The sequence below is a fragment of the Accipiter gentilis genome, chromosome 16, assembly GCF_929443795.1.
Source record: "Accipiter gentilis chromosome 16, bAccGen1.1, whole genome shotgun sequence".
Taxonomy (NCBI): Eukaryota; Metazoa; Chordata; class Aves; order Accipitriformes; family Accipitridae; genus Astur; species Astur gentilis.
In genome coordinates, this window is record NC_064895.1 from 2078552 (window position 1) to 2089494 (window position 10943).

Below are 10943 nucleotides of genomic sequence, written 5' to 3' on the forward strand. Positions count from 1 at the left end.
CGATTCACTGCAAAGCCCAACAACCCGGGAGCAGCCAGCCTCCAAAAAAAGGCTCTAAAAGCAGTGGGGGAAGCGAGGGATGGGCCTTTGCCAGGGGTCTGAAACCTAAAAATCATACCCAAAACCGCAGGGGGTGGGTTACCAGCGGCAGAGGCACTGGTGAAGGTCAGCAGCGCTAATCGCTCTTAAAAACAAGCTTGACGTAGAACAAGAGTTTCACAAAACCATACGGAGACAGTACATTTATTGAAGGTTGGAAAAGTAAAATCTGAGAACAAAGGAAATGGGTTTTTCCGACACTCAACCAAAACTCAGGTGGCTGCCCAGGCCCAGGGTTGAGGTTGTGGTAAAAGCTGTTTCCAGCTGGGCTGCGAACAGCCACGCACTGATGGGACCCCCTGGAAGAGCTGCCCTGGGCATGATGACCCTTCCAGCCAGCCATCCTGCATGGTCTCATCCTACATCCCAGCTGGGAATGCACCACGCTGCTCCTCTCCAGATCAACCCCTGCACTGCCACAGACCGAGTCCACCAACACATTTCACGCCTAAACACAGCTCTACACGTGTCGGCGACACCACCTGCAGCAGGATGCAGCCAGCCAGCTCCCAGCATGGGGCTGCTCTGCTCCAGCAGGTACCTTCAGGCACAATCTGACTCCCACATCCGAGCCCCTTGCTCAGCAGCACTCATCCCTGCCAGCCATGGGCAGCTTCTCTGGACTCTCTTCCCCCCAGAAAGCATCCATGAGGGCCAAGCACCCTCAATCCATCACCTCACCCCGGCTGCTCAACACCAGCCACCCTGAAATGCCACCAAAAGCCCTCAGCACATGCGCTCTTCCTGAACCCCACCACAGCCAGGGTTTCCAGCGGAAGCGGTGGGATCTGCAGAAGAGCAAGGGACAGAGATGGGATCCTGAAACCAGAGCAGCTTTTGGAGTGAGGAAACCTGACCCACGGCAGGTAGAGCAGCTCCCATCACCCCACAGTCGCAGCGGCTGGGATTCCCTCACACGCACCCCCCCAGCTCAAGTGGCCTCTGGTCCCTGCCCTCCCCTCAGGCTGCTTCTTCTCCTCCATCCCCCAAAAGCTCCTGAACCCACTTTGTCACCAACAGCTCGAGTGGAACCACCCAACAAGCCACCCCCCAAATTCTCACCAAGGTCCCCCGCAGCACCACAAAATTAAAATGAGCAAAACACTAAGATATAAGTTACTGCTTAAATTATTTGTAAAACATCTTAAATTTTCTGTGACATATTTTAAATACCCCCCATGGCCCCCCACAATGTGTGTTCCTCAGAGGGGGCTTCAGTTCTAGCAGGGACAGAGCCCACGACTAATTGAAAGTCGATGGGGGAGGGAGCAAGGAACAGAGAAAGGGTTTCTTATCCTTTCACAGCTTCAACAACTCCGCATTCTAAATATCAATAATAAAAGTTATAATATAATAAAATAGTTCTTCGTGAGGCAGTGGAGATCGAACAAGCCCTTTCACGCCCCCGCAAGGGCAGCCCAGGTTTGGGCTTGGGCTCTGTGCCAACTCAGTAGTAAAAAGGGGTTTTACTTGGGGAGAGGGGGGAGTGGGGGGGGTGGTTCTGAGGGCAGGGGAGGTGGTCGGGGCTTGTCCGTGTTGGCGACAGCTCTGGAGCTGGTGGAAGCCCGTGGGTTCAAGAGCTCGCCGTACGAGTGGAAGTCAAAGGCAGGGGGCTGGGTGGGCTGCATGCCCTGCGCGCTCAACAGTGAGTGCAGCATATTGACCGTATCCTGGTAGTCACTGGCCTGGTTGGCGTTGTGCCCGTTGGCCCCCATGGGACCCTTGTCCGATTTGCTGTGGGTGCCCCGGGCTTTGTTGGCCTGGGGTAAGGGGAGGTTGCCTGCATCCGAGCTGTGCCCTGAGAGGTGGGCCATCCCAGGGAGGTGGGGGTAAGGGAACGGCATCCCAGGGCCTTTGGAGGCTTTGCTGACTTTGGGCTGGTGCTCGTGGGCTGCAGCTGTGGCCGTGGCTGCCGCCTCCTCTGGCAGGAGCCTCTTGCGGGAAGAGGCAAGGGGACCGTAGCTTTTGTGGGGCACGGCACTAGGCTGGCTGCTGTGTTTAGAGTCTCCCGGCCGCTTATTCGCCACGCTGCTGGGGCCGGCACCAAGCTGGGCATGTAAGTGTTTGTGAGAATGGTGGTTGTGGTGGTGGTGGTGGTGGTTAGAAGAGTGGCCCTTGTGTTTCTCCTTGTGCTCCCGGTTCTTGCCACTGCTTTCGTCCGAGGAGCCGTGCCTGTCTCCAGCAGTTGGCACCTTGATCCGCATTTTTATCTCCTCCTGCTTGGAGGGGAGTGGCCTCTCCCCACCTCCACCTGCCACCGGGATCCTCAGCTTCAGAGCCGAGGCTTTGTCACTCTTTTCAGAGCCAGGAGGGCGCTCAGGGTTCTCTGAGCCACCCATGGGAATTTTCAGGATGATTGGAGAGGGGTTACTGTCCTGCTGGACTTCCCTCTCCCGCTGCTGCTGGACCAGGAGATTCTGCGCGGCATAGGCGTACTGAGACCGCACGTTGGCTTCCATGTTCTCCAGCTGCCGCTTCTGTGCTGCCAGCTCCTCGGCATGCTTGGCCCGGTACTCCTTGAGCGACACTTTGGCTGATGGGGCATTCTTGCCGCTCTGCTTCTGATAACCAGCGCCATCTTGCTGTAAAGGATGCTCAGCAGCCGAAGAGCTTTCATTAGTCCTGTGACTCTGGCCAGTCTCCAGCTTAGGTGGAGGATGCCAGTGGTCAGACTGGGACATATCCCCACCGCTCTTGTCGCTGGGCGAGTCCGCCGTGGCCGGCAGAGACGGCCCTGCTCCAGCGGTCGAGGATGTTGACATGCTCATTAACCCAGCAATGTTCATGTCCGAACTATTGTTCCTGGAAATCATGTTGAGGATTGTCTGCTCTGACAGGCTCTCATCCTCACCGTGGTCGTCAGCCTTTGATTTCCTGGCTGCTTGAGAGGCCTGGAATAAAAGCAGCAACCAGTCATTTACTTTGGGCTGTCACTAGAGCCGCTTTGATGCGAGCAGCTCAGCTGGTACAGTGCAAGCTCTCATTTAAAGACGGATCCACTTTGCCCCCATCCGTACTTGTGGGAAAAGACCCAACCACTGGAAGTGGGGTTGCTAGTGTGGTTGAAAAAACCAAGGTCTCTACAGAGTTAATTCGGAACACATGAACTCGAGCACTGAAGCAACATTTTGCAGATGCAGAGCGTTCAGATTTCCCCCACACACACATGCCCTTCAGACACTGTCTTTCATTGTCATACCAGAGATGCCACACAGCCTCGCGCACAGAAGAAATCAAGAGCCTGTGTTCTCCTGCAAGCACCCGCGGTCCAAAGCAGATTCTTACCCGCCAGTTCCGGATACGTTTAAGCCGGTTGGGAGTTTTCTCAAGGATCTGCAGGAATTCATGAGTCAGTTCTGCAGAGGAGACACAAACCCAAGTAAGAGGGTCAGAGACAAGCAGACCAGCACTAATCCATCAGGGCAACCCCCTACTTACTGATGAATGGAGCTACTCCAGGAGGGGAAATACTGAGAACTAGTATCACTAACCACATTTAAACTCATCTCACTGTGCGCCTTTTGCCATCTCTGTTGCACCATAGAAGCTGCTGCTGCTGCACTGGAAACCTTGGCAAGACCTGAAGTCCTGGAGTCCACGAACTGGCCAGTGGCCGTGTTTGAATGGCAGACCCAGGAACAGAGATGCCAAAATAACTTAAGAGCCTTTGGGGGGGAACCTTGCTCCAAAACTTACCATCTAAGAGCTCCAGAGTTACAGTGCCATCAACGTATTCCCACCAGTGCTTCCCGTCCGTGGAGACTGGGATCTCCCAGTTGGACCACTTACAAGCCAGGTGGATACAGACGCAGGCCACAACGGGAGGGGTGTACTGCAGGCTGAAGGTGGTCAGGTGCAGGCTGACGTCACCAGCAGGGAGAGAGAAACAGAAAGCCATGAACTCCCAAGCCTTAACTTCAGCACTCACTATCGCCCACTGAACAGACGCTGCACAAGAGGTGGACATGGTGGGGAAGGCCCTGCTGTTCCTCCCCCAGTACAACCCTACTGTTACGGGCGTCTCTATCCCGCTCCACCGATTTGCTTGTTCCTTCCCCATTCTGCTGCAGATAATTTGGGTCCAGGCAACTCTCTCAACTCAAGGCTCTGCAGCTCGTGCAGGAGCAGCGAGACATGCTGCGCCCCGCTTGAGCCCTCTTCCAAGGGAGAAAGCGAGCAGTTGGATTACCTGCCAGCCCCCACCTCTGCTGTGGGCTCTGCTCAATGTGAGAAGAAACTTGGACACTTCCAAGTGCAACTCCTGGGATGGCATTCAAGGAGCAAACTGGCCGTCTTTGGCTTTTAGGAAGGGTCTGGTCTTTCCCAAATGATTTTTAGGAAAAGCACTGAGGCTTTGGCTGTGAATAGCACCATATGCTGGAGCGACTCAGAAGTGCCTAAGAGGGAGCCTGGCCACCTATCAAGCATTTTCATTAGTAAATTAATTTGCCACATGACAGCTCGGACGTCAGTGCTGGGAGGTCTACATAGCATTGAGAACAGGAGAACCAACAGACTAAGAAAGCATCCTACTCTCTAGCTGCAGGAAGACCAGGTCCTCTAAACCTATAGAAACCATGACAGCAAGTTGAGTGCAGGATTTGCCCACTTTCACACTCATTAATCAGCCCTTTCAAAGAGCGCTTGATGGAGATGGTGCTACTGAGCACCTACGTGCAGCCGCAGGATAGCATTATTTGCATTTCTTCACCATGCTCGGGTTATTAAACATTCTTCCATCAATGCAATGCAGAGAGACAGAGATATGCATCTACAGCCAAAAAGTCTGAAGCCGTTTCACAGATACTGTATTTATCCATACATCAAGAAGTCAAACCCAGGAAATCCAGAGCCTTTATCCAGTCTGCCAAGGTAAGAAGCAAAGTTAAGGTGCACAAAGAGTCTTAACTCTGCCCCATGATGATGCCAGAAGGAAATAAAAGTTAAACATCTATAGGTACGCCTGAAAAATCTAGTTCATCACTTAACCACCTTAATCAGGCGTTTCATGGCATCACTTTAAGGCAAAATTGAGGCTGCCTGGCTGCATTTCTTCCTTTCTGCCTGAATTTTTTTCAGTTATAATCTTAGCTCTTAATTCTTTGGTTTTGCAATTATTGCTGCAGGGATAAAACATGCTTCAAGGATATATTTACTCACACGTTATTAACACTACCTTCCCTTTATGCTAGTTTATGCGGGAAACCCACACAGTGCCCTTTGGAGCTAGAGAGCACCTTCAACAAACAATTCTCCCAGCACGCTGTAGAGGTGAGCAGGTAACACGTCTCACAGGCAGAGACGAGAAAAACGACTTGCCTAAGGCCATGCACATTCACGGCTTGGCCAGGGCTTGGAAGCATTCTCTGACTCTGCAGCTTCACCTGTGCTAGCGCCTAAACCATCTTTTTCATCTTTTTCTCCCATCTTTCACTTCTGCAAGCTCTTTCACAAAAACGTAATATTTTCCATGTCCACAACTTGGTCTGTTCCAAAAGTTAACTCTGTGATTTGCCTGAAGTTGGTAATCCAGAAAATTAAATTTAAAAAATGTCAGAAGTCCCAACACAAGGGCTGGTATCAGCCTTAGAGTGAAAATCTAGCAACAAAACTACCCAGACCTCTCAAAGTGAAGAAAACTAGGTTTTGGGTTTTTTTTCATTTTCAAGACTCCGCTTACAGGACTGTCTGTCCAGTCATGTAGGCCAGACAAGGGTATCATTTTCTCTTGTAACACCTCATGCCTGCATCCAACTACCCTTTTTCTCCCTTTATACTCTAGATGAGCCTTCTTTGGGGTACCCACCATATTTGTTGCCAATTTGCACAGCACCTGGTTCAGTGAAAACTCTCTGACACCTAGATACTAAGCAAGTAAAAATGTATACATTCGTTTCAAATCTACCTTTTTGTTTGTTTTTTTTTAAACTTTCACAACTGTCTAACTCCCCATAAAAGCAGTAAAGTTCCTGAGCATCCCATCTGTCTTGTTTACATGGCCAATTTTGCAGCTGGCTTTGGCCAGCAGCTAGCAGGAGAAAGGGTTCCTGCTCTTTCTGAACCAAACCAAGCAATCCCCAGTTGCTCGCAGGCTGACCAATGCCCATGGGGTCACCAGTAGCACATCTCCAGATAAGACCCTCTGTCAAATATGAATCAATTGTAAAATAATAACCTGTTGGTAGCCATGAAGTAGGAAGTTTGCGCCAAGTCCTTGCTGGCTGAAAGAGAAAAGGAAAAAGCAGGGCTTTAGTCTGCATATCCTGGCAAATATTATTACATTTTAGTGCAAGAACCACAGGCCTCTCACCACCACACACACAGTAAGAGACCCAGCGTGGTTTGACTAACCCTACACCACAGCTAGAAGGATTTTTAGAAATTACTGTACATAGAGAGCTTTGCATGCTTCAGCAGAGCCACAACATCATGTCATTTGCAACTGTCTCCATTTTGACATGTTATGGTTATTAAGGAGACTGACTGCGGGCAAGCTCCTGGGCAGTCCTGGCTGAACACTACAATGTATTTTCACAGCTCTTCTCTATCAAGTTGAGGTTACGCTGAGGAGAAGCCGCAAGCACCCGACGTCTGACATTGCTTACCTCGCACTAGCTGTGTGCACTTCACCACGTGGGTATGGGGGTGGTCAATAGTGATCTCAAAACCTGGAAGAACACAGACATAGAGCCATCAAAAAAACAGCAGCACACCCCCATGGATCTATGAACCTCATGTTTCCTGCTCCTGGGGGACAAGGCCTTCTCCCCTTCCCTCCTACAGCCCCTGCTCTCTGCTCGGAGGCAAGCAGGAATAGAGAAGCCCGTTTTCCTGTATCCAGAAGACTCAAGCTCTCCAGTCACAAAACCCGAAGGTCACTGCTGCTGCCAGACCTCCAAGCAGCTAAATGACTTCTGCGCTTGAAAGACCTCACTGAAAACAAAACAACTATTAAGAATTTTAAAAATAGCAGGACAAAACCTCTTACAGCAGCTGGGAGGAAGGAGAAGACAATGGCATCTGCTCAAAGGAATTTCTGTCACCCAAAAAGCTAAGAGGAAGCAGACGTTTTCCCTTTGAAGGAGCCTACAGCACTAAAGACAACTGAACTTAATCCTTGCTTCAGTTTCCTATTCAGTTTGGGCATTATATTTTAAAGAGAAAAAAAAATTGCAAATCGGTCCATGTGTGCAACAGATTTGCTTCTTCCCATGCAGAACATTCTGGAATAACTGGGACATTAAACAAGGCAACTGGAGAACCAAGTCATTGCAGAACTGGGGTCACAGTTTAGCCACTGGCTTGCCAGCCCAGCACGTGCAACCCCTCGACACGCCTGCCCCTCCTGTCCCCTTGTGAGTGAGGGACTAGTAGCATTTACTCTGAACCAAGTCAGAAATAACAAAGGCCAACTGAGTATTTTGGAGTGGAACGCTATCTACAAACTGCCTCTGAAATGAAACATGTGTTAGTAAAAATAACTTTTAACAGTACATTTTAGAAAGGAATGGGATACCAGATCCAACGGCCATAGCCCTAAATGTAGGCTCCAGCTTCTACTTTCAAAAAAACCCCAAAACTGTTGCTGGTTTGTGGGGTTTTTTCACATTCAGCTATCTGATCAAAACACTAACTTTCAACCCAGGTTTTGTTAGACATCTCTCAGTGCAAACTGCTTCCTAGCTACAGGACTAGAGCATTATCAAGTTCAACAGCACAACGGAGGACAGCGACCGGTGTCCAAGTGGTACAAAACCTGTTGGGGGGAGGGGGAGGGGGGGAAGAGACGAGCCACACTTCCACACTTTAATTTCTCTGAGCATTGAACCTGACACAAGTTACACCTGAAAAAACTGACGTTAAAAGGAAAACAGAAGGAGTGGGTGTGAAAAATAGAGTTTGTTGCCTGGACTCTTGCTCTCCCACTGGCCAGCTGTACATCTGCACTCCAGCTGTGGAGAAGACTGTGCGGTTAGGCTCTGCGGAACACTCCTGGGTCTGGGATTTGTGTGGCAGCCCGTCCGCTTTGAAAAACTTACCCAGGGTCTGCAGTATTATGCTCTCTAGAATGACCAGGTCTTGGGCTTGTTGCAGGTAAGCCTGGGGTTGAGAGGACAGGCAAGTTACTCACGATGAGGCACTCCGTATAAAGCCTGCACATTTCTAACACCCTTTTCTCAGGGAGGCAAAAATAGCAAAGGGGAATCTTTATGCCGATCTGCACTGGGGGAACTGGCACAGATTCCCTGCCAGAAAAGAGAAAGCAGAGTGCTGGGGTGGACCCGCTCCCCTGCTAGTGCTTCTGCTAGGGGACGGTTGCTTCGGGATCCACAGTGGCCCTCTCAGTCCTGGTCCCTCACACTGCATGGGACGGCTATATGAGCAGTACAGGAGAGGAATTAGCTGCTTTTTTTTTTTTTTGCTTTTTTTGTTGGTTTTTTTTTCCTTAAGCTTTCCTGGATAAAGCTGCCCCTTTTCAGCAGGGTTGGCTGCTCAGTTCCAGGTAAGACGGGCTGTCTCAAGAGATGGGGAATTGGCATCGTTTTTAATAAACCCACCATTAAACATGTGGGGACAGAACAGAACCAAACTGCGTACACCACCTTCTGCTCTGCCACAGACACTACTCAATCGCAGCAGCCAACATCCATGCCCTCCTCAGAAGCTTTTCACGCAGACACTGTTACACAGCATATGAGTCACATTTGCAGCAGCACAGCAGAGAACAGAAGAGAGGTTGCCACAGAGCAGGAAAGAAAAGCCTTCTGCTGTACAGAAGCCAAAAAGCTCTCAGCGGTGTAAGAGCAGTCAAATTGGAAAGCTGTCACTGACCATCCTAGGACACAGCCACTCGCTTAGAGAGCGGGTACTGCTGAACCCGATTTAACGAGATGCTGTAGCCACGCGATTCAGGATGCAGCACGCTTCCGCCATTCCCATTCCTCGTGCCTCCGCTCCTCACACCAGAGCCCAGTTCTCCGATTTCAACACTTACCTCGCTCTTGGTGTCTAGAGGAGTTTCCTGGGGATGCAGACAGGCATGTGCTACCTTGATTACGTGCTCCAGCTTACGAGGCTGCTCCTCCACCTTGGCTGCCAAGAACAGAGCTGCTGGTACCACTGACTTCAGAGAAAAAAACATGTTTTTTTTTAAAGTTAGTAAGTTCATGATTAAAACAAATAAATTACGTTAATTCTCACATCTAAAGCAAATATTCCTTTAGAAAACAAAGCCTGTGCAAGTCCAAACACCACCAGGAGGGAAAAGGGCTCTAGTGACTACCGACAGCTATGAACAACCCCTCCCCTTTCCAAACCCCCTTCCCAGGGTCAGTCCCACTACGTAGCCCCCCAGGCTAGCTGCCAGACAGCAGCAGGACAGCAGCAGGAGTGGAGCTGGGGGGTTCCCATCACCCCACACCCTGCCAGACCCCAGCACACTTACGTTCCTGTGGAACTGGGTGAAGGACTGCACCATATAGAAGCGGTGCATGTACACGATGGCTGTGTTGATGGTGAGCTGGGAGCTGATGGGGTGGTTAAGGAAACACACAGCCCCGATGACAATCCCTGAGCAGCACCCTCAACTCCCCTACATCCCACCGGCACCAGGCCAGGCCTGGCTCTCCCTGCTCCTGAAATACACTCGGCTCTCGACGCTCCTGGGCTGGACCTGGGCAACCCCACACACCGGCATAGCTCTCCTGCCTCCCAATAACAGACTCGGCTCTCCCTCCCCACAGCCGGGCTTGGCTCTCCCTGCTCCCGGGCCGAACCTGGCCTTCCCTGCACCCCGGTATATCTCTCCCAGCTCCGGAAACACGCTCGGCTCTCCCCGCTGCCAGCCTCGCTTTCCCAGCTGCCGGCCCCACTCTCCGGCTGCCGGCGCCGGCTCTCCCCGCTCCCGGCCCCCCTCTCCGGCTGCCGGCGCCGGCTCTCCCCGCTCCCGGCCCCACTCTCCGGCTGCCGGCGCCGGCTCTCCCCGCTCCCGGCCCCACTCTCCGGCTGCCGGCGCCGGCTCTCCCCGCTCCCGGCCCCACTCTCCGGCTGCCGGCGCCGGCTCTCCCCGCTCCCGGCCCCACTCTCCGGCTGCCGGCCCCGGCTCTCCCAGCGGCCGTGCCAGGCCTGGCCTTCCCCGCACCCCAGCATAGCTCTCCCCGCTCCCAAAACACGGCCGGCTCTCCCCGCTACCGACTCCAGCTCCCCCCACTCCCGGGACAGACCCGACCCCGGGCCTTCCCGCACCCAGCTCCCCCCGCTCCACCTCCTTTCCCCGCTCCCTGACGAAGCCAACCGCTCCCCCCCCGCCCTTCCTTCCCCGCCCGCCCCGCGACGGTGGCACCCAAGCGCAGGCCGCGCGGCCTAGCGCGGCCGGATACACGTTGAGACGCTGTCCCATGTCCTGCAGCAGGTTAGCCGCTTGCTGCCGGTACGAGAGCTCTTTGTCGGGGTCGAGCCCGGCGCGGCGGGAAGGGCTGCGGTCCAACTGCTCGCGGGTAAAATACCAGCGCCGCCCCGCCGCGCCGCCGGCCCCTCCGCCCGCCGAGGCCTCCATGGCGATCTGCGCCCGCGCGCGCACGCACGCACGGACGGCCGGACGCACGCAACGGCGACCCGGCGCACGCAGGGCGGTGGCGGCGGCGCGCGCGTACGGCTGCGTCACAAGGGGGGGGAACGGGGAGCGGCAGGGGAGGAGCCAGTGTGACGCATGCGTGTTCGGTACGCCTGCGCAAGAGGCGGTTGAGGCCGTTGAGGCGGGGGGGAGGGGAGGGGGCATCCACGATCTACTGTGGAACCCGGGACTCCGCCACCCCGGTTCCGGCTTTCCCGTGGCTTCAGCGCCC

At 53.2% G+C, this 10943-nt stretch overlaps 1 protein-coding gene across 1 annotated transcript; it reads right to left on the reverse strand.

Annotated features, from left to right (window-relative positions):
* Positions 1–227: 227 nt before the first annotated feature.
* On the reverse strand, positions 228–10809 carry CCNT1 (cyclin T1). Its single transcript, XM_049818790.1, is given in 11 exon segments — positions 228–1586; positions 1589–2990; positions 3385–3455; positions 3796–3959; positions 6275–6320; positions 6705–6767; positions 8139–8199; positions 9095–9223; positions 9545–9626; positions 10479–10762; positions 10765–10809. Coding segments are annotated over 11 exon segments (2511 nt in total). The 3' UTR covers positions 228–1422.
* Positions 10810–10943: the final 134 nt, after the last annotated feature.